The 24837-nt window shown below is 39.0% G+C and overlaps 1 protein-coding gene across 2 annotated transcripts; it reads left to right on the plus strand.

Moving 5' to 3' along the window:
* Positions 1-3978: 3978 nt before the first annotated feature.
* On the plus strand, positions 3979-24606 carry LOC137195288 (flotillin-2a). 2 transcript variants are annotated; one of them, XM_067607530.1, is made up of 11 exons: positions 3979-4192; positions 7619-7700; positions 11797-11887; positions 16511-16634; positions 17351-17469; positions 17596-17709; positions 17839-17958; positions 18052-18266; positions 18879-19062; positions 19715-19864; positions 20991-24606. In XM_067607530.1, the coding sequence occupies exons 1-11, from the start codon at positions 4144-4146 to the stop codon at positions 21039-21041; spliced, it is 1299 nt and encodes a 432-aa protein (XP_067463631.1). In that variant the 5' UTR covers positions 3979-4143; the 3' UTR covers positions 21042-24606. The 2 variants fall into 2 exon arrangements, with proteins under 2 accessions (XP_067463631.1, XP_067463630.1); XM_067607529.1 differs by lacking the exon at positions 11797-11887 and adding an exon at positions 12399-12489 and having other exon boundaries at positions 3982-4192.
* The last annotated feature ends 231 nt before the right edge of the window (positions 24607-24837 follow it).

The following is a 24837-nucleotide window of genomic DNA, read 5'->3' on the forward strand; positions in this document are numbered from 1 at the left end:
TTTATTGAAATTCTGGCAACATTGTTGACAAGGTCAACAATTATTATCTGTAGGATTAAGAAGCTCAAGCAAAGGAAAAAAGACAGAGGTTAAACTTAAAATCATTTTTATCATAAATCACTATTTTGAATACTCTCATATACTTCTAACATTTCAGCTTCAGTAACAACAAGATCTTTACATCAACAGCAAATTCAAAGTCCTGCAGTAAAGGCAGAAGCAGAGAGAGACACTATGTTTCTTCTCAAGTCTTTTATGACTAGTTTGTTACACATGTGCAGTGTGTCACACATGAAATGAGTGTCTGTAAAATTACACAATTTGTTCTTTGCAACACGTGCTGAAAATGCATTTGTGCAATCCTGCTGACAGATTCTACGTGGGGTCAGCACAGTCAAACAACCACATTTCTGTAGTGATATGATATTACTATACTATGCAGTGCTCTGACAGAGCATCTTTCTAAAGGTTTGTTTGGTCAGTTTGCTTTATGCACTTTGCACTTGTGTTTGAGTCAGTTGGATATTTATTAATTTCCTTTATTATCCCATATCAGTCATGGCAGATCAATAGGTCTATACGGTGTTATTATTATCTTGACATGTTAGAGAAAACATTTACAATGTTTAGCAAATGGAGAAATTAACATTATTAGGTGAATGCCCTCAAAATGAATATCTCACAATATGAAAACAACTCACAACATTAATGTTTGCAGACAGTTTTCAATCAGGGAATGAGTGATTGGATATTAGACATTATGTTCTGCTGACAACAGTGTCAACATAAATATATAGACACTGAGATATTTGTGATGAGGTAGGCAAGGAGATTTACTGGGTCTACAACCAAGAAAGGAAAAGGCTGCAGCAGAGTGTACTAAATCAGTGAACATCACAGGTGCCAGAGCCAACCCTGGAGAGAGGAACAGAGAGCAGCAAGAAAGTATGTAGAAAGTAAACAAGTAAGCAGTAAGAGTATGGAGAGGCAGAGGATGAAAAGTTAAAGCATCAGACTGTGAAGTCTTGAACAACTGTGCAGGGTGGAAATCTGAAGAAGAGTCAGTATTCTTACCATTTTCTGAAAGTAGCAAAAGTAGCAATACCACTATGAAAAAATACTCAATAAAAGTCCTGCATTCAAAATCTTACTAAAAGGACAGGTTCACAATTTTTCAAGTCTGTCTTAAAATAACAGTCAGGTGTCCATATGAACAGTGAAAGAGGTTTTCCTCACTGTTTTCATTCCTCCTGTTCATACTGACTATTAAAAGATCCCCTTCAAATGTGTTTTCAATGTAAGTGATGGGGGACAAAATCCACAGTGTGTCCACACAATCATTTTGTGCAAAAATGCATTTAAAAGTTGATGTGAAGCTTCTATGAGGCTTCAGCAGTCTGAGTTAGTCATATCAAGTGGATATCTGACACATTTACAGTCTTTTTAGCATCAAATTCCCTCTTTGTGTTTCCTCAGACAGTGTTTCCCTGTTGAGCTGCAGTGGGAGTAACAAAAAGAGGGACTTTGGCACTAAAAAGACAAACGTTGAAAGATATCTAGTTGATTTGATTAATCTGGATGACTGAAGCTTCATATTGTGGATTTTAGCCCCCATAACTTACATTGTAAGTGCATTATGAAGGCATCTTCTAATGGTCAGTATGAACAGGAGGAATAATTACAGCAAGAAAAACATATTTTAATGTTCATTTAGGTACCTGACTGTTGTTTTAAGACAGACTTGAAAAAACCCAAACCTGTCCTCCAAGTAAAAGTATACAGGTATGGGCAGCAAAATATACTTAAAGTATCAAAAGTAAAAGTACTCATCATGAAAAATGACTCTATTTAGTGTTATATTTATCCTACATGTGCTTTATATAATATTTGAATATTAAAATAGATTTAGTAATGTGTACATGTAAGCAGCATTTTTATGCTGTCAAGGTAGAGCTAATTTTAACGCCTTATAGTGTTGAATAGTCTAATTTATGTATAACAATGGGTACATAACAAGTGTTTTATGTGTAAAATATTGATCTGAAAAGTAATTAATAACTATAGCTATGAAATAAACGTAGTGGTGTAAAAAGAACAATATTTGCCTTTGAGTGTGAAATGCAGCTGTTTTAGTTTAGTGTTTCATTTGTTATATGATCATCATAATGACACTAGTGATTTGTGTTTGCTGGCCACCTGCTGGATAGAGTGAGCACAGACGAATCCTGCTCGACTGGGGTTGAATCCCAGTTCATGCACCACTCCAGTAACTGTAAAACCTTCATGCAATATTCCAGCAAAATGGTAAACTTGTTAATGAAGAGAAGATGTTGAATTAAGAAGTTTGGATACTGTCTATGGCTTACTTTTGTAATCTTGTGGGGAGGTATCCTCCATAGCCCCAAAAAGTGCACAGGCAGCCCTGTACAGTGAAGCAGGTTTTGAAGTTATTTCCATTGCATCAGCACAGGAATGTTTATGAATGCAGCTTTAAGGTATTGTGACAACCTCGCCAGAGGCTGTAGTGCAGGATATCCACATGCTGGTTATCTTGGGTCAATATGGGTTGTGTTTCAGGGCTACAGTCCCAGTCAGTTCCTGCCCTGGAGCATGTCTTGTCCTTTTATTGTGCTACAGCAGCACTCATACATCCATCTGTCAGACACATGGAAAACATGACAACATTGCGAGGGCACTGATATGAAATAGATGGAAAAACTAAACTGAATGAAGAAAATAGGTTATCAATGTGATGAAAATAGAATATCATGATTTCTGTAGATCTGCCACCCCACCCCAGACTTTCTCATCTTGCTTACCATGCATGTAGAGGCCTGGTAAGGTGTAATTAGTAGCATTCTCAAATGGCTTAAGAGTTCTCTCATGCAGGTCCTCTACAGTATTTGATTATAGTGCTGATGAAGGGCCACCTCTGCAAGATGTGCCACGCCTTTTCTGTATGAATACAGGCCAGCAAATCTTAGTTTGGTGAAGAATGTCAAAGATTGTGATTGTGCAGGTATACTGTAGATGCACAAATTTGACAAGGCACATATTGCTTTGAATATCATGCTTTTACTGAGTCCTAGGATTTAAAGTTTATACTGTTCACTTGTACACGAATCATGTGGGTGGGCATGTAAAGTTTTTTTTTTTTTTTTTGCCTGAATGGTGCATGAAGGTTTCATATTTCATTTCATTTGCACGCATTATAGGCTTCCACAGTTGTACAATAGCACAGCGGTTCTCAAACTTTTTCACATCAAGGACCCCTAACTTGACACAAATTAGACCATAGACCCTCATTTGATAAGATTTTGTCCCAGGGTCTCCCATCTAATAAGATTTTTGCTTTTAGATATTTTATTACAGAAAGTGTATGAAACCCAACCAAAATAGTTATACAGTCCGTCACTGTGTTACTTAAAGATGATGAAAATAAATTATTACCCTTTTGCTGGGGACCCTCTGGAACCCCCTTAAGGACCCCTGGGGTTCCCCGGACCCCACTTTGAGAAGCACTACAATAGCACACGCCTTCCCGCTGCATGAGGCGTGTCCTTGCAGCCCCTGACACTTTTGGCAGAGGTATTATGACTGCAATCTGTGACCACGTTAATACTACCAAGGGAGATAAATGGTATGCGATCATGTCACTAAACACCGGGTTCGGTGGTAACACTGTCACACGCACACATTCAGGGAAATGAAGCTGGTCTGTCGCTGGTTGTCGCGTGAGAGGACATTTAAACAACCACGCCTATATTATTATTATATCACATCCGCTGCTGTGGAGGAGGGTCCGCAGAGGCTATGGGCAGAGAGGGGAGGGGGATCTGATCAGCGAAACCAAGTAACTGCAAAACCAGAACGGAAGTAGGCTGATGCGAGCTTCTAAAATAAATGTACAAAATCATTTCAACCATTAGCAGGACTTTTATTTTCACAGTCATGAGCGGAAGTGCTGCTCTCCATTTTGAAATGAAGACATCGATAGGGGCGTGGAACAGTCACACCGATGTAGTGCAGGCGATCAGTGACAGTCAGTAGTGAAGAAAAACGGGGGGAAAATCATTGTTTACAAGCAAAAATAGTTTCGTGGGCGTCGAGTAGTGTTGGATAGTCGATTCTTCTGTCGGTAAAATGGGAAACTGCCACACTGTCGGACCAAACGAGGCCTTGGTGGTCTCAGGTAAGTTAACCGTTAACGTATGCGGACAATATGTACGATACGGCCGCTGCCAGAGTCCCACAGAGACAGACCCGAGAGAAAATGAAGCACTCTGCTAACCTTTATTCCAAGTATAATTAACTCTTTATATGTGAAACAGCACATACGTATTTACGTTAGCTATCATTTCTTTTTACAACAAACCATCTAGGCTTGTGTTTATGTACTTTAACGTTAGCCGTTAACAGGTCGCCCCCCTCCCCAAACTCGATACCTCGATACATTTAACTAAAAAATATACAATATGTCGATTTTTACTGAGATGAATCACAACATCCAACACGACGTTAATGCGGTTATCCCCCCCCCCCCCAAAAAAAAACCAACAAAAAAAACCCAGTTATGCTCTCACAATAAATATGACTGTTTTCTCTGTTTAACGTCAATATCCTAAAATATGTTTTATCGTTGCTGTAATGCGTGTTCAAGTATTATCCTTATTTTTTTTTTTTGTGGTTTTGGTTCCACATATGTTTTTATTTAGCTAAGTGTATTGTTTGTTCATGAAGCTGCTTTCACAGGTGCACTTCATTATTGTAAAACAGCCATTATAGAGCTAAATGTAAGAATTGAGATGTAGGGAAGGTAAGATATATATATGTTTATAATGGGTATATATTTAATATTTATATTATGTATTTTATGTCTCCTTTCCTTGAACAGTGGTGGTGGGTCATGGCGGCTGTCTGCTGCAGAAGGAATACAGTTAAATTAAATTAGAGTCAGGCGCAACGCTGATACACTCTTCCTGGTTGCAGTGAGGTTTGCGGTGCATTACACAGTCAGTGTGTGTCTCTCTCAGCCGGTGCTTCTTATACCCTTGAAACAGAAGACCCAAGGCGTTTCATCTTCACGAAAGGACTCACCTATAAAAACTCAGAGGCTAGGGCCCACTTTTGTGTCAGAGAGATGGCCGTTAAATTTTCATGTATTCAAAATTCTCTGATCTTGCAGCCTTCAGATAGTCAAATGTCTGATCACAACACTCAATCTGTGAATTGTGTCAATAATGTCTGTGGTAAATCAAAACTGTCTGTCATGTTGCTGCGTTGTCACGTAATCTCAGATGGACCTCTGGTGACCTCCAGGCCCCACTTTTTTAGGAATCAAAGACCGTTACCTTTGTTTTGAAAGCTTGCCTAAATTTATAAATGTGTGCAGTGCATGCAGAGAAGATTTCCAGCACTATTTTGTAACCGAATCTGATTGGGCGGTTTCCCGTCTAACCAGCTCTTGATGAATAAAAAAAGAGAAACAGCTTTGGGATTTTCCATTGTGAACAAACTTTGAGGTGTGTGTCAGTCACCACATAGAGGAACGTAGATGGTGCAGAGGTGAGTGGGCGGGAACTACACATCTCGATTCCAAGATTGATTAATTCCACCATGTTTGAAGAAAGTACTCTCTGTACAGCATTTTTAATGAGGTTGGATGCCAAAGTGGAATGACCCTTTTTTTGGCCTATTGTGAAATATTGCAACGATATCTGCATGTTGTGAGAAAAGGCTTGCGTTACTTTTCAAGAACCAAATCCTTCATCAGGAAAACTTAAGTTGATGACAGGATTTTTTTAGCTTGTGTAAATTCTCATTCATTCCCATGGAGCACCTCCCCCCCCTCCGCTTTGGAGTGAACGCAGTCAGGAATCTCAGTTATGCCTGGGGAAGACTAGAGCGACTGGGGCTAAAATGGTGTGCGGTTCCAAGCATTTCTATAGGTCTTCAGCCTGTTACCACTTAAGTTTGCAATGGCATTTGGCAGGAGTCAGCTGGATTTTAATAGTAAAAGTCTGTCCCGCCCACATTCTTTCATTAAAACAACACTTCCAATCCACAGGATTTAGATCATCGTCATAACAGAAAATGTCGGAAAAAACCTTTCATGGTGTACATTCTGCTGGTGGAAATTAATAGAAAGTGACAATTAGTTGATTTAGGAAAAAGTAAATATTTAAATGTTAATTTTTTTTCAGATTATTGCATAGTTTGGGGCATGAGTGAGGTAAATCTGGAAACTCAAAAGTCAGCATGACAGATTAGCTCAAAAGGTCATCATCATAAACTTGAGTTGAGAGTATTTTCCAAGTACTACACATCCTTTGTCGTCTTTGCACAATACAATGCTACTGCTTCCTCTGGGATTTTGTTCAGTCACATCAGGGAAGTGCATTATTTGTTTAATGTGAGGAATGAGGAACATAACAGGCTACTGTGTCAGGACGTGAGATATCTACATTAGACTTGAAATATCACAATATAACCCTTAAAAAAAGAGTGTTTTCAATAATAAGCGTGTGGATGGAAAAGTTAAAAATCATCTAAATGAGTGTGTGTGTGTGTGAGACGTTGGTTAATATGTCCTGCTGCAATGCTTGGTTACTTAGAGAGTGTCCATAAAGATAGTCCAGCTCCTCCCCGTCCTCTGTCTGGCGGTTAACGTGTGACAGCTGGGAATGTCACACTAAACACTCCTGATTAAACTATCAAACAGAAGGCAGTGAGTGGGACTGGTATCTGTTGCGTAACCTAACTTTCATCATATCTCACATTGGTTTTAAAACTATTGTTACTACAATTGCTACAGCGCTGTGTTGAAAAGTTAACAGCATATGTAGTTTAGAAATCAGATGTTTCTGTTCAATGTCCCTACAAGAATAGAGAGTAAAGAGTGCATATCGTGTAGAAAGAAGAGTTTGTTTCAGGTGTTATTTTTGCTTTAGTTTATTTATGTTTACAGTTTATTAATGTGTTTGAGTTGGATTGGTGGTTTGCATTGAATCACATGAAACACCACAGTCAGATAAAGCATGACTGATTAAAGTCAATAGGAGCATTGATATCAGAGTGAGTGAAAGCATTTACATTGATAACACACAGGCAGCTTGATTCGGCAAATAAATAATGTGCTGCAGTGGTGATTCGCTACGGTGGCAGAGCTAACGTCAAATCAAGGGTTTAAAAGTGGTACCGGAAAGCAGAGAGACACTACTTTCTCCAAGATGAACAAACATTGTGGGGACTGTGGTCGTAAGATGGAGTGGCGCATGTTTTTATGACTTTCTGAGAAGCACATGATCACCGCCCTTAGAAACCACTTGTAGAGTATGAAAACCAGGTCACTGTCTTCTCAGTACTAAACTTTCTTATTAAGTATATTCCTCCTGATTGAACAAACCTGCCCCTAGTGTCAGAAAAAAATAAAACATGTAAGTGTTTGTGGTTAAATGAAAGCTTCTCACATTTGGGGTGATATTGTTTATTGTGACTGTTAATGAAATACTTTGTAAATCCAGCTCATGCTTTGATTAACTGTGATGGCAGTATGTGTAGTGTATTATCTGTACGACTGTATCCATGTGACGTCCATGTCATCTGTGTTGTTGTCAAGGTGGCTGCTGTGGCTCAGATCAGAAGACATATGTTGTCGGAGGCTGGGCTTGGGCCTGGTGGCTCATCTCTGACATCCAGAGGTAAGACATGTCTGCTCTGGCTCCAAGGCTGCATACTACTCACAAACCAGAGAACCAGCTTACATGTCCTGTAGGGCCATTCAGTGTCAGGTGGCACAGAGCTGACAAACTCAGTAAGGAAGCTTTTAAGAACAGGGTATCTGCAGGTACACGCAACGGGCTGCTCACTGATCTGAAAAAATGTTCTTTATGAACTTATTAGAGTCCTACTTTGCAACTGATTTATTTAACCCTTGAGGGTTGGGGGGTGCAAGGGTATTTTTGTCCATCAATTTGGTCCATGGGGAGAATCTGAACTAGTGGTCAGATGGTCATTAAATTTGGTATAGATATCTAACACCCCCAGAGGATGAGTTCCAGTGTTTGGAGATCTCTTGACATTTCTTCTAATGCCGCCATCAAGCCAAAAGTTTCATTTGTGGAACAAGATATATAAAAATCTATTCACCAATTTGTCATTTGAGCACATTTGTGACCCTCAAAGGATGATGTTATTCCATTTCAGACACTCCATGAGCTTTTCTCAAGCATCAGCGTCAGACCATGTGTCAACGTTGCACACGCAAAATGCTGTATCTCATATTTATAAAGCAGATATAATTAAAGGATAAGTCTAGTGATATGTTTTCTATTTGTCAACAAATCCAGTAAAAAGAATAAACCAACAGCGAATTGATCCTATTAACAAGTTTCGTCTGAAGGCTGATGTACATGTAGCTTATTCCTCTGTGCCATAGGCCTCCGTTGTCGTCCAAAAACCTATAAACATTTCAATAAGTTGCACCGGTTGATATGTTCCTTCTGATATGAACATGGACACTGTTTATCTTGAGTCTGTCACATATACAATGTCATGATGCTTAAACACTCAGGAGGGGCACCGAGTGTGTAGTAATCCACGGATGAAAATAGCTCAACACAGATGCACTGTTTAATTTTGTCTGATTGACGTTTGCTAAAAACTACATTGTCCATTGCCCCACTACTGAGCCTATAAAAAATTGAATTACATATTACAAGATCTGTGGATAGGAACAAATGGGCCTGGGGCAGAGTGCCACAGACAGGGTAAAGAAGTCAGGAAGTACTGAGAAACGGACCTATGTGTTCTTGAGTTTGATCTTTTCTTGGGATTTGTTGACAATAAGAAAAATAATAAATAATTTTAGAAGAACTTTATAACTTTTTGTTATACATATTCACATGAAGCACAATCTCAACTAATGTTTTATAAGATTATATAAATTGGCAAAATTAAAGGTGCATTGTGTGGGATTTAGTGGCGTTTAGCGGTGAGGTTGCAGATTGTAACCAACTGAATACCCTTCCCTCTCCCCTTCCAAGCATGTAGGAGAATCTAAAAAAAAAAAAAAACCCAAAGGCCCTCTCTAGAGCCAGTGTTTGGTTTGTCCATTCTGGGCTACTGTAGAAACATGGCGGCCTCCGTGGAAGAGGACCCACTCACTCTGTAGATATAAAGGGCTCATTCTAAGGTAACCAAAACACAATGATTGTTATTATCAGGTTATTTCACAGTAATTAAGTCATACTATATATATTTTAATATTATATTCCATTTCTGCCAAGTCCACTCCACTAGATGCCACTAAATTCTGCACACTGGATCTTTAAGAGACAATGTGCTGGAAATGTGGTAAAGACGTGGGGAATCTTGTGCATCTAAAAGCAAAAAAATAATTGGAAGGAGATTGTATCTTTTTTTGAATAAAATGTTAGGAATATATTTGAGCAAAAGTCCTGCAGTGTGTCTGTTTGGATTATTGTAACACATTTTCAGACGAGATTGTGGTTTCGAGGTTACTGCTTGTAGAATAATTTGATGTTGTTGAAAAATATCTATCTGAGTAGACTGACAATGTAGAAGAATGATTTCTATATCTTGGTGGTCAATATGGACTGTTTATTGGACAGAATGGCTTACTATTGTATCTATACGAGTATACAAGGTTTCTAGGGCCTTTTTCTGTCCCTCATATTAGGAGATCTGCTTTGTATTTGTTAGTGTGTAATAGTAAAAATAGTAAATAGTATATAATATAATACTATGTATGTATATATCTATAATATGTAGACCACAGGTGGTTACATGTCTCTGTCAAAAATATCAATAATAATAATTGAAAAGAAATAATGCCCGACTTACCCTTCAATTAGAATTGCCCTTTTTTCAGCTTTCATATACAGATAGCCTTAAAAATGTCAAATGTTTGAACTTGGGCTTGTGAAACTGCAGATACCCTGACAAAGTTATTTTTCAATAAGACAAGAAGAAATGTTGAAATGTTTCCGACCCTTATTCACTTCAGTGAAGAATAAACAAGTTATTTATGGTGAATTGAGGCAAACAGCATCAATATTAAAAACTAATGTTTACCAGATGTGTAAACATAGCTGCTCACCACTGTCCGCTGCTTTTAAATGAAACCCGATATACAGCTTCTGTGATAACACTGGAAAGATAAACAAATGGCACAAAATGGCAAGGTCAGGTTAACTAATGTTTTACAAAACTATACAAAACAACAACCATTGACCTTGTGGTGTTGACCTCTCCCATCCTAACCATTATATTATTCATTCATTGAATATTTATTCATTTGATAATAAATTGAGTTTGTGTTTCTCTATGATTGTCTCTCTGCCAGAGCTTGAAACCAGAAAGTAAAATAGCCTGTTTTTAATCAAGTCTAGCCTTCATCAAGAGACAAAACCTGCAGCTGAAACACTGACAGACACTTTGTGGACCTGCAAACTCTAAAGCTTGTAGCCATATAATATGTCCCTGTAAAATCTCAAAGTTGTGGGTCTTGGTTCAAAGTCGTTAATTTAATGTCAGTAAAGCAGCTTCAGCATTTGTTTCATTGAAATTGTTGGGAAAAAAAATTTTGTTCTATTACAAAACCACCTGTAAAAGATAGTGAGTAGTTATTCCATGAAAACAAACTAACCTGTGATAATACTCCTTTGCCTCTGGAGCTCCTGGTTATAATGAATATGTTATTCAGTGTTTTTCTGCCTCTTGGTTTCTACTTTGCTAACCTGCTTTGCTTCGTGCGGTGTCGATCTCACCCTGTCTCAGCCCCGCCGTGTCTCCTTCAGTTAACCCATTTCCCATTAAGTGCTGCTCTTCATTGTTAGTTGCTAGGAAATCTAACGGCCGACCTCGACAACAAAACGATGTAAATCACACGTCTTTCCCACCCTATCCCTGTTAAGAGACAGGCTGTCCCAAGAATCCCCTCTCATCTACTTTAATTCTGCAGTTTGATCAACATTTCAGATGTTTTATTAGATAATGAGAATAGGTGAGATGCTCCTTCTTTTTCCAGAGTAGTGACCACTTCAGCTAAAAGCCCTGTGCTCACAAGCCAGTCGCTAGACAGTGTCATAAAAACAGGGGAGGGGGGTGCAGCGTGGCTTCCCGCTTGTGATGCAGCAATCACGTTAATGTCCAGGCCTATGAGTCATTGATCCAATTCTTCTGGATAGAAGGAGGAGGTGGAGCCCCGAACCAGAGAGTCTCCTCCTCCAAGCATTGCTGCAATCAGCCTCCCATGTCTTCCACTCTGAAGCTGACTGCGACAACAGTGAAGCCAAGTCAGTGTTTATTGTAAAAGAACAGTTCTGGCTGTTTTATCAGCTCTGAAACATAAACAGTCATGCCTAAGTGGTATTGAAGTGGCAGATAATGATTGTTTGTAGAAGACATTTTTGTGTAATCTCCATGCAAATGTCGTCACATGGATCAAGAATCCTGTCAACACTGACTTGACGTTTCATGTATGGATCTTGCTCTTTGTCCCAGTTTATTTAAACATTTATTAACAGACATAGACAAGGGAAGCTGTGTTGTAGCTGTGACCATTCTGCTTTTGTAAGAGGTGTCACCAGCAGCAGATCATACATGAAACAGCCTTCAGGGCTAAAACCAGCAAAACAGGAGGTCAGGTTGTGTCTTTTACCCCGTCCCTCATTCCTTTTCTCTCTTGACCTTGGTTACTGACATTCCTAACAGCTGTTGTCCAACTTACTGTTTTGCCTCTTGCTATTCCCGTCTGCCTGCCTGCCTACGTAGAATGTCTCTGGAGGTTATGACCATCCTCTGTCGCTGTGAGAATATCGAAACCTCGGAGGGTGTTCCCTTGGATGTGACAGGGGTGGCTCAGGTAATTCATTTCAAAAGACCAAAAAAAAGCAAGTGGCTGGTGCTCGAGACCAAAGGAAGACACAGGAAAATGGTTCAACTAACAAGCTAACGTTGTGTGTTTGTTTCTCTCATCTTCATGGGTTTTTTTTTCTGCAGTCAAAGAGAGACGCTCAGCTGTCACTAATTTGAGCTTTGCCATAAAGCTAAACTCTGAGTCACCTTTGGCAATGGGGTAACCAAATGAATGCTACAGAAATGGCTAAAAAAAAGGATTTTAGGAATCCAATCCAAAAAACAAATTGCATCATTGAAAAAAGCTGCATTTCGAGATAATTAAAACAAATCTAAATCTAAAGCCGTTTTAGTTCTGGATAGCATCTCATTTTACTCCGTTGTTAGTGATCTGGAGTCCTTGGGTGAATGGTTTCACTGTGTGCTGTTTCTTTTCCTTGTGTTCTGGCCCTTCCCTTCATTTGCTTTCCCTCCGAACATGTCAATTTTTATTTTTTATTTTTCCACATTCTTCACAGGATAACGCTTGAGATTATGACCCTGCAGCCCAAGTGTGAGGATGTAGAGACAGCGGAGGGTGTAGCTATTACTGTCACTGGGGTGGCTCAGGTAAATCACCACACTTTTTTGGGAATGCCAGTTCAGACTCCACTAACCCCCACATCCTTCCCCAACCTTCTTTTCTCTGGCGTCACCCCATAATCACAGCAAAAGGGGTTATTTCATATAGAGGACTCAAGTTAAGATGCACACTTGTATTTTTTTTTTATTTTTGACACAAGACAGATGCACATACAGATGTTGGGTCAAACTGTTGTCTGCATGATTTATGCTCACATGTGGGCAGGGAACACCTAGTTTAATGTATCTGACCAAGGCCGCAGTCAGACTGTCAGTAGCACTGTGTCAAAAAAAACGCAGCCTCCTTATTCATTTCAGTGACACCACTAAACTGGCCAGCGCAGTGAGCGTTGAGCAGGGCAAGGTGGAATGAACCGGCCAATCAAATACAAGCAAGTGCACATTTCAAGTATCTTGTAGCATGGACCTTGTAGCACTGTGCTAATTCTTCTGATTATGATATGCAAGTGTTGAGACGGAGGAGAAAAGTATTACTTCCGTGGTAAAGTTCTGCTTCTAAGGACCATAAACTGTTGTGCAGTTTCTTTATGAAACTTTGTGCGGTAAACCTTCAAAATGAACTTCCTGTGTATTCACACTGATTCACAGCTTCACCGCAGCAATGCAGCCCCTTGCGTTTTGTTGGAGCAGTGCCATTTTCCGTCTGAAATTGGTCTTAGTGTGACAATATAAGGGGTCTGTGTAGAGCCTGATGTGCATTTTAGTGTCGCTCTGTGTTTTTTTTTTTTTTTTTAGTGTGTCTGCTATTTGGTTGTTTGATCCTGTTCAGTTTCAAAACTTTTTAAGCTTTTTTTTAGGTTGACAACTGTTAAGGAGAAAATCCACCTTAAAATAAAATTCATTATATCTCTTCCACAAGCCCTCTGGGTAACTAACAGTAGTTAACAGTTAACAGTATAAAGACAGGGTCACTAAATGTATAATAATTATATTCTTTATTAATGGCACTTTTCAGTCCTATAAAGTTCTTCATAATTCTTCAGTATACAATCAAAGGCAACAGTTGAAGATAATTACGTGCAAACTAAAATATAATATAAAAAACTATTTAGCATTGCACTCCCATAACAAGGACTCAGTTTTTTAAAAAAATGAATCCAGCAGAGCCATATTGTCTTTTTTATTCCACGCATTCTTCTTCCTTTTCAAAACCTGGTGCCTACATTACCCACAATGCAACTGCAGAGAGTTCAGTTGGAAATTCAGGTGTGTTTGGCCTGCTTGTGTTTTTTGACAACAGGTCACAGCAGTGGTGGATATCTTGTCTTGTGGAAACTCGCTCTTGTAAATAAGTATCAACTAAGTTTTTAACAAGTAACACAAAGTGAAATCTTCTTCTTTTTTTTTTTTTTACGGTGGATTTTCACTTTAGGAACAGTTGCCTAACGTACCACTAGTTGCTGTATTTCAGTTTTAAAATGATGTTCCACTATTATTCATTTATCTTTTTTTTTTTTTTTAGTCTGCATGCATTTTTCGTGTTTGAAAGAAGATGCCTCATCATCTTTTGGCCACAGTCAAGCCAATGATCCTCTGTGATTATTCACATGCATGCTGACAATGAGCCCACTGTTTGGAGCTGAACAACCCCTCACTCTCACACAGTTCACTTCACACAGAGGCTTACCATGCCACCACTTGATTGGTCTAACCTAAGCCAAAGCCATTGTGGAACGTGTGTCCCATGGCAACAGTAGTGGTGTGTCCTTCTTTTATAGAGACCTATGTATAGACTCAGAGGGAGGGAGGGAGTTTATTTAAAGGAAACCAGAGCAGAATGCTAATCCACAACATTGTTCTGTATTTTACTACACACTTGTTGGTAGTTGGGACCTTTTTTAAAAAAAGATAAATATCTTTTTGCCTTTGAGGAATAGCATGAGTTGTGAGAAAATAGTTTTCAGGAACAGTTTGGATGTCATTGTTTTTCTCTTACATTTCCTGCGCCTGTGTTTTCCAGTTCTGTATCAACGAAAGAGCTGTTGGCAGGAGGAAGGGTGGTGTCAGGAGGGGGATGGGGGGTTTAGGTTGGAGGTCAGGAGTTATAGATAAGAGGTTACCATTGCATAGAAGTCTTTATTCCAGTCTGGGCCGCAGAACAGCTCCCCCTGCTGTCTGTTTGTGCTGGCCTGATGTGTGGTTGTCAAGATGGCTTGCAGCCTTTTTCATTTTCAGACATGTTTCCTTGGAATGACGTCCATCTTTCCTGACATTGTGTTGCCCTTATTCCTGGTATGATTGCATGTTGCAAAACAAAACCATGTGCAGACCTCTCGCCTAAGGACCCAGCTCACTCTCTCTTTCCTTACAGCTCCAGTGGAGTACAGCATTACCCCAAACCTTCTTTTACACCATTTTTGATTTCTTGACTGTATAAATGAGGTCTCTTACTGTCACTGACTGCCCTTGTTTGTATGTTATACATCTCAGGTCATGACATTTATTTTCCTTTTGTTTTATTGTAAACAATGTCACTGATTTAATTCCCTCAACTTTGAATAATACTGTTCATTGTTATTTGACATTATTACAGGAACATACAGTAGTTTCAGCTTAGATGTTGGATTTTCTTCCAAATGATAATTACTCAAATGTAAGGCACGGCAAGTTTATTTGTATATCACATTTCAACAACAAAGGAATTCAAAGTGCTTTACAAAGACCATAAAAGGCATTAAAACAGAATATAAAAGCAACACAAGTAAAAAGACATATAAAAACAAAGAAAAAAATTGGAAATAAATAGAAGATAAAGAGGGAATAAGACAGATAAAACAAGAGAATAAAAGTTACAGTGCAGTGTAAAATATTAACCCTCAATTTGGTTTAATGGAAGGCATCGGCGAACAGAAAAGTTTTCAGCTGCGATTTAAAAGAAGTGAGAGTTGCAGCAGACCTACAGTTTTCTGGGAGTCTGTTCCAGATATGTGGAGCATAAAAACTGAACGCTGCTTCTCCATATTTAGTTTTTAGTCTGGGGACAGAAAGCAGACCTGTCCCAGACCACCTGAGAGATCTAGATGGTTCATAATGCAGATCAGAAATGTAGAACTAAACAGGAATAATCCCTGCACATAAATACGTGCCTCAAGAAGCATTAGTGTAGCAGTTTTCATTTACGTACTTTGCCTGTCGTCATATATCCAAAAGGAATGAGTTAGAAGTCAGGTCTGCATCTGGTGATATCGATCACAGAAGGAAAGCTTCTAATATCGGATTACATACTACAGTTTGATGTGAAGGCCACAGAGTAGATTCAAGGATGCTGCTGTCCGCACTATTAATGTCCAGACTACAGTCATTATTTAGTCATTATTTATATGAGATAAGGACAAAAATGTGCCATCCAAAGATATTGCTAAAATGCTGCTCTATACATGCATAGCAAGGTGTATTGAAAGTCTAAAAAAACAAGAAATAATGGGGGCCAAATGTTGCACATGTAGTTTGAGAAACTCAGCAGGTTTTACATGAACTTATTTATCTCACATAACAGAATTTGCTCGGTGACTGTATATAAGATTACAATTCCAGTGATCAGTCCTCCATCTCCAGCACCTGCTGTGCGGCCCCAGACTGTTGCTTTAATACTGTGTTTATGTGCCTTTCTTCTGTGTAAATAAGAATTGAAGAAGTTCATCACAGTGTAGATTGTTGCCAAATCACAATCAATGATGCAGAGGTCTGACGTGTTTGTACCCAACAAAATCTCTTCAAAAAAATAAAATGTAGATGTAAATGTAGTGTTTTCTTTTGTACTTTCAGCAGTTTTCTATAAAATTAATTTTAAAAATTATGTACAAGTGAACAGAAAATAACGATGTATGGTAACTGATCAGATAGAAAATTATTAGCTAATAGTTAGAGAGCTAGTATGTATCATGTTTTCATGTGTACCACACCTCTTTGTGCCTGTTTTTGTATTTGTGTTGTGCCTGTTTTTGTGGATGTGTGTTCAGCTGACAATCTTTGTCCACACTGGCACCAGGTGAAGGTGATGACAGAAAACGAGCTGCTGGGTTACGCCTGCGAACAGTTCCTAGGGAAGTCAGTCGTTGAGATCAAGAGTGTCATCCTGCAGACACTCGAGGGTCACCTGCGTGCCATCCTTGGTGGGTAGCTCCTCAAAGCTGCAATGTCATCACTTGTTTTGCTTTTTTTTTTGTCCATGTTTTTGTAACAAATGTGGGCAGTCCACATTGTCTTGTTAAATATTCTAGGAAAGTTAAGATTGCTCCACCAGATGTTTTCTTCCTTTGAACTATTTTTAACATTTTTGGCAACATCTTTGAGTCAAAACATGTAGCAAGTAAACAACAAGTGAGAAACATGATCACAACATGATCATATTTTACTATCAGTAGATTTTGAATAACTATAAATGTCACGATTCTTGGTTCTGAAAGTAGAAACATTTAGCAGCTATATACTCTTTTAGGTTATGGCTGTTTTACTAGTACAAGGTAACAAACTCACTAAAAGCTTGGCCTGAGTCACTGTGGGGAGCAGTTTCACCAGAATGGTGGTTGTGGAGTAAAATGTGCCAACAGCCAAGAGGCAGGTTTAGTTACTGGATCAATGCCCAAATTTAAATTCCATCCTGATAAAATGTAGGTGATCTGAACACATTGTGCTCAACAGGTGTGTAATATTACAGAGTGACACTGAAGACATGCGTTATATTGAAAGAAAAAACGCTTCTGTGTAATCAAATACAATGCTGATGCTAACATAAATGTAAAGTAACCTTCTGCTGCGTCAGAGGAGGGGGTTTAAGAATTTGAATCGGAAAAAAGGCACTAACCACTGTTTTGTTTCTATATTACAGGCACCCTAACTGTTGAGCAGATTTACCAAGACAGAGACAAATTTGCCATCCTGGTGCGAGAGGTGGCAGCACCTGATGTCGGCCGCATGGGCATCGAGATCCTCAGCTTCACCATCAAGGTGTGAGACATCATGTTTTCTTCACTCTGCATTTATTTTTTGAATATCTGAGTGAATATCTTTCCTTTTGCTAATTTGAATTTGAGTAATTTAATGACTTACCGTACTGCACTTTCTTTCTGACAGGATGTATATGATAAAGTGGAGTACCTGAGCTCACTGGGGAAAACGCAGACAGCTGCAGTACAGAGGGATGCAGACATCGGAGTGGCAGAGGCAGAGAGAGACGCTGGCATCAGGGTAAGAGGAGCTTTAAGAGCAAATTAAAACTACAAACAAGAACAATTAGAAAACATCCGTTCTGTGATTGCTTTTAGCTAATAGCCAGCTAGTGCTAATTCATCTAATCTTGCACACTGTCTTTCACAGGAAGCTGAGTGTAAGAAAGAAATGATGGACATTAAGTTCCTAGCTGACACAAAAATGGCCGACTCCAAACGAGAGCTGGAAATGCAGAAAGCCTCCTTCAATCAGGAAGTGAACACAAAGGTATGGAGTTGAATAGACTGGATTGAATATATTTCTAACAATCAAACACGAGAGTATAAACAACAAGTATTAAGAAACTTCCCACCTCTCCAGAAAGCAGAGGCTCAGCTGGCGTACGAGCTGCAGGCTGCCAAAGAGCAGCAGAAGATCCGTCTGGAGGAGATCGAAATCGAGGTGGTGCAGAGGAAGAAGCAGATCACAATTGAGGAGAAGGAAATCGACCGCACAGACAAGGAGCTCATCGCCACTGTGAAGAGACCTGCAGAGGCCGAAGCCTACAAGATGCAGCAGCTGGCTGAGGGACAGAAGTGAGTCATCACACACAGATCGCCCCTCAGCGCACACTATTATCTCACTATTATTTAACTTTTCAAGTTTCCATGCTTGAGATAAAATGCTAATGATGGGGGATAATTTCACATATTTCCACTATGAATCAAGTGTCACGTTCCCGACAGCGATACAACAGTCTGCCTTATTTTAAGATGTTGCTACTTATCTCAACACCATTCCTGAAACAAGAGGAACTGACCATTACTTACGGGATATAATATATGACAGGCCATCATGCAAATGACTCCTATAAAACTACAGCACCATCAAAGTGGCAGCCAGTTTATCACTCACTTACTTACCATCACTCAAATCTGTTCAGACCTTTTTAAGATCAGCATGGACGCAAGAAAAGTGAAAAAACCTCAGTGTCAGATGTCCTTTGTTCAAATGTAGACACGAGGGCAGCCCCACCACCAAAATTTAAAACACGATTCAAACATGCTCTCACTTTTAAACTGATTAAAAAGCTTGTCTTTCAAAAGCTAGACGACAACACATTTTTAAAGTTCATGTTTTGTGATGTAGTAAAAGTGACATGACTGTCTGCAAATGTAAGTAAAGAGTCTTTCTCTAACCTCCGCCAGGATAAAGACGGTGCTGATGGCACAAGCAGAATCTGAGAAGATCCGCTCCATCGGTGAAGCAGAGGCCGCCTCCATCGAAGCGGTGGGAAAGGCAGAGGCTGAGAAGATGAGGTTGAAAGCTGAAGCCTACCAGCAGTATGGCGAGGCTGCCAAGACAGCTTTGGTCCTCGAAGCTCTGCCCAAGGTCTGTGGTATACATTTATACACCACTGCTTTTCAAAGAATTCACCAACATTTAGGGAGTTTGGCTTATTGGTCTCATTATCCAATCAACACAAGTGGATTGGCACCAAAGTCATGTGTGTCATTTGGAAGCAGCTTTTTCCATGCGAGTGCTGACAGTTAAACGTGTATATTTGGTATTATTAAAACATGAAACATTCTTTTAGTTTTCCGAAGTTGGTTTTGATTTTTATTGTCAAACATCAACAAATTAGTCGTCATCGTTACTCAAGTCAATTATGAATCAGCTGCATGAAAACAGCGTGCAGCTGTCTTTCTTGTCTGGTCTCATGTAAACAAGAAGTCCCATGAGAAGAGAAACGATCTGCTGTGGTCAACAAGAGTGTCTTTCCTTATGTTGCCTGGCAAGTTTACATGTACATCATTAAAAATGAACTAACTCTACTGCCGTACAGATGTTACATGGACTCATTTTCTCATCAATATTTTAGTCACATATTGTATTTATTAAAGAGACCAAAAGGGCCAAAAGTTTTTTTTCTCTCTGAGGAAACAGAACAAATGGAGCAAATGGAATGTGTTTGTCATTTCCTGTCAATCCTGGCATCTATGGATGGTATGAGATGCTCAGAAACTCTCTCGTATTTTATTAGATTGCCGGTAAGGTTGCTGCACCCCTGTCCAAGACCAATGAGATTGTCATCCTGAGTGGAGAAGGCAGCCGCGTGACTGGAGAAGTGAACCGTCTATTAGCTGAACTCCCTGTGTCCGTCAACGCCCTCACTGGAGTGGATCTGACTAAGGTGAGATTGGTTTATGATTGCTGAAAAATGTGGGTGTTTGACCGTCTTGTACAAAAATAAGATATGAAAAAGCCCAATAATTTGGTTGTTGATCCATATATTTGCTAGAGATTTGATTTTCAGCGGAAATAAAACATTATTGCAACAACCAGAGGGCACATCATAGAGTAGAAACAGACGCCAACGCTCAACAGTTCTCCATCTTGCCATGCTGCATCCTCCATGCTGTCGGTTTATCATTCACATCTTTAGGGACTTTCCAGCAAAATAGCACATGAATTCAGTGCAGTTTAGCAGCAGCTGTGGAAGTCAAACGAAGAACAACTGTGCAGTTTCCCCTCAGTTCTATGAAGCATTTTCACATCTTAAAGATCCTTTTTTGGATTTTACACAAATTCCTCTCTGATAAGTCCACTGCACTAGTGGGTGGATATAGAGGAGCATTCAGTCGCTGAAGAGCCAAATATTTCCCTCAGCAGTTGGTGGAGACTAGATCAGAGCTAAAATGAGAGGAAATATTGTACTTGAATTCATCAGATGGACACAAACACGACAAATGAAAACCAGCATTGCTGTGTGTCTGCTGGATGTCTAGATAGGGAACTGTTTGCTAACATGTTAAACATATCAACTTTACAAAGTGATAATATGTCAGTGTTGCACCTTTTACCAAATCTAGTAGCCATTATATTTGGATAAGCTTCAAAAAGTTGTTCTTTTGTTATTAGATGTACCATTGAGGTTTCTGATGATTACGCTGTAAATGTCAAATGCTTTGTACATAGTGACTCATTAATTCAGCAGAATATGATGGCATTTTGTCTGCAGGTGACATTACAGCAACATGAAGTCAGAATAACAAGCCATTGTGGATTTAGATATTCTCCCAAAAATCATGGCTGCCATCAGTCATCAGCTCCGTGGTAACCATATTTGGTCATCAGGGGGTGCTGAAGTTACACACTGTCAGCAGCATTTTCTTCAGACGGCCCTTCTAGTTTCAGATTGAATTCCAAAGTGGAAAATGTCTGTGATAGTGAGATAGATGTCTGTAATTTCTAAATGCGTTCATTACTCTCTGTTGTCCATCAACACCAGCTAATCCTTCTCTCCTCCGATCCCACAGATCCCTCTGCTTCAGAAGATGACCAACCCACAGTGCCAAACAGCCATCTGATGAGTCAGACCAGAGACTCGTTAATCACAATCCGACATATACCTGCCTCAAGCATGAAAACAGTTTTTTCAGCCTCTGACCCCTTATGCAACTGCCTTTGACCAGAAACACTTGACACCAACCAAGAGGTTTTTTATATTTTTAAGAGGTTTTTAATTTTCTAAAGGAAAAACAAAGCTTGGGCCTTACTTCTACAGGACCAGACTGTATGTATCTTTCGTTGTTTTTAGTTGCTGGTTATGACACTTTGCTCTATATCAAACTGCACTAGTTAGCTAGGATTATATGCTGCGATCCTGTTCAGTCCTACAAGTCATTCAAAGTAGAGTTGTAGGTTTTTGTTTTGGCGTGTTTCTTTCCTTTTTTTTTTACGTCAGAGTTAGTCCACTTTGAATGTGGCAGTGTTTATTGAAGGAAAACACACACCACTGTCTTCAATAGTTAGTGCTGGAAAAAGTTCCACAACATTAAGGACAAATCTGAATATTGTTCTCTTCTCTGGAGCTGTTTAAATTTCTTGATGCCTGAGGTTTGGAGTGCACCGCTTTTCTGTCAGGTGTGGTGACATTTATTCATCCTAGGATCAGAGCAAAGTGTGCCAGCTCCTGCCTCTTCATTAAACAGTCATTCGTCTAATGCTCAGAGCCCAGTTAATGAAATAACTTGCAGTAGACTGAACACAGTATGAAATTGGCAGCCTTTATTTCCTCTCTGCTTTTAAAACTCTCTTTTCTTCTAGATTAGTTAGACTTATCTCTAACTCTGAAATAACTTGATGGATTTACAAACAGCTGTTAAACTTCAGGCTCACCAGATCTTCACCCACTGTGATTGTAAAATTTACAGTATATTACAATATTAGTGATATTTGAATCACTTGTCTGATCATTCTTACCTCACGGTATGTTGTCATGTTTCCTGTCTTCTGATGTGCAGTGCCTGTTCACCACTCAAGTGCCCAAACCTTTAGGACAGCGGTTTGGCTATAGTTGGATTTATGTCAGAGTGTATAACTGTGTCGGAGATGGACGATGTTTAAATAGTGTTCCCTGCTTTCATAACATTTGCTTATACTAACAATAGTGTTAACGTCTCACTTTTGTCACGTGTTTGGATACATAGACAGATATAAACGCTAAGCAAATGTATAACAGAAAGCCATACATAGAGAAGATTAGCCTTAAAATAGACCCTGGACGGCTGCCAGACTTACCCAACATTTCTGTTATACCTCAAGTGGCAAATGGTAGATGTTCAGGGTCTGAGCTTTAATCCTTTTTGTTTCCTCCTCCTGAGATGAACTGTTATGCTGTTAGCTCTCCTCCTACTCGGATGTGGTAACGTGTTTCTCAGATGTCGTTCCCTTTTGCAGATCGTGTACATATTTTTTTAACTTTAAAGAGTAAACCCCACACTAAATCTTTTATGGTAGAAAAGCTTTTTTTTGCACTGACCTCTGTTGGTTGAAAGTTGCCACTCTGCTGCACATCTGACCACACCCAATCTGTGGTGACAACGCAGGAATTAAATGTTACATTCAGTCGGTCCACAGGAAGGAATTAATTTTGGGAATAAGCATGTGATAAGGTTTTCAACACTGTACACAGTGTTTGAGCTCAGGCAGTTCTCAGTGAGGGATATTTATAATGTGAAGAGTATGTATGGATCATATTGGACCAATCACATCACCTGCTGCAGCATCTAACTCAGATTGAAGCATTAACTCTTTTGATTGTGTAAATCTAATTTAGTCTGTTACAATCATTTAACTGCTCAAATACACCATTGAAAGCCAGATGACGGCTGATGTCCAAAGTGATGCAATATAGCAGTACTGGTGCAGTGTGCAACAAGTTGTAAGTTTCGACCTCTAGATGGCAGGATGTTAGCATAGTTTTAACCCATGTTACATTACTCTTCAAGCTCAATGAGCCTTTTGTTGTTGCAGAAATTTAAACTTAATGTTTTCATATCGACCTCTGTGTTATTTTCTGACATTATCCAGCTTACTGTCTGTACACAGTTGGGCTGGCCTTTTTCAATTTTGTGTTTTGCTTCTAGTAAATCACATAGTGAATAATGATTAACCACTTTTCAAAGTTTGTGATCTTAAATGTTTTGTTTTGTTTTTTTCATTTTACTAGTGACCATTATGCAGTTATCATAGTTACGCCATTTTTCTTATTTTCTGTCAAATAAACATGAGGCTTTTGGCTTGTTTATTCTGAGAAAATTCACTCATCTTGTTTCTGTTTTTTCACATTTTGTTATAATTCTCTCTGAGTTCTAATATACTTCTGCAGTTATTACGTGCTGTAAATGTTGGTGAAAACACTGCCTCGCTCGTTGCAAATACAATATTATTAACCAACTGCTACATACAGTATGTAATTCCGAAATTAAACATTTAATGTGGCCAGTGATTTTTAACAAGTGATTAGTAACATCTAATATTAGTCATTCAGACCTAACAGAGATCCTCTTATCATGGATGTGCACTGTTTAATTTCCCTCTTTAGCTCCCTACTGTTCTGTGATAATTGACTGCAGCCTGGTGAAGCGCTCCAACAGTCATCACTTCATTGTGGTCTGCTCAGGCTACAGATGATTGACAGTCCCGGCAGTCATAAAGCTTTGTTTTTTATTTTTTAAACTAGAAAAAAAAAAGATGGCCGATCTGGAATCACATTTTGCAATAACTACCCACTCAAATTAGATTCTTAGTGCAATCAAGGTAATTATTTTATATATACAATGCAATGTTTGCTGATTGGTTCTTTACATATCTGACCAAGTTTAATCAACTTGTGAGTGTTTGTTTCCCGACTGTGCAAAGGTAATTTCACTACCCAAACAAAGTTGTAGTGCTCCTGTTATTGACTGAAGTAGTTTTATTGTACACAGTGCCTTTGTTAAATAATGAAGAGGTTATTCATACGTGCACGGTTGTCGATTGTATAAATCACACACTTAGAAGCACTGATTGGATATTCTATCATGAATTTAGGTCAAAGACTGATCATTGTGTCCTGTGGAAGATGTGATCTTTACACGTAGTGAGTGTCAAGCTATATGTTTTCCTTTTTCTACTTTATCTATTTTATGTATTTTAGTGTAGAAATAGACAAGGGAACACAGAAATAACTATTTAGACAATTAATGTAGCGTTCGATACCATTTTACAGCTTCTCCTTTGGAATCTGGACCTCTTAAAGAATTTCATTATTTTGGCCTTTTTTGTGCCAAAAATATAATTTCTTGATTTGCGTCGTCTAATCAGAACAGAAGCAACTGTCTGTTGCTCTAAGTAGCATTTGAGAGGAGAATGTGGTTAAAGACCAAACATTATAGACCTACGCCTTAATGTCCTCATCTGAAACATGTCCATCTATTGTCTGTCATGGAAATAATCTTTAATCTCTATTAATATGATATTGTAGATTTATCTTGTGGCTTCTCATGTAACACTGACCTTTGGAAAAACTGATCCAGCATGGCATTTAAAGCATGTGTTCATGTTATTCTGTATTGTGTGCCATCTTATAATAAATGTTACACCACCGCTTGTAGGCCTCACTGTGTTTTTCTTACAGAATGTTACATAAACAGTACAGGCTGAAATGTCACCCTTTAACTTTAGTGTCTGTGTGCATCATTTAACATCCAAAATAACTGGAACTGGAACAAGAACATCCAACACGGTGTAGCTGTCTAAATATTTGTGAGATTAATGACTGTGTGAGGATAAGCACCAGCATCATCATCATCATCATAGGGGGGGACTGTGCTCTGTGGT

The sequence above is a fragment of the Thunnus thynnus genome, chromosome 13 (genome assembly GCF_963924715.1).
Source record: "Thunnus thynnus chromosome 13, fThuThy2.1, whole genome shotgun sequence".
Taxonomy (NCBI): domain Eukaryota; kingdom Metazoa; phylum Chordata; class Actinopteri; order Scombriformes; family Scombridae; genus Thunnus; species Thunnus thynnus.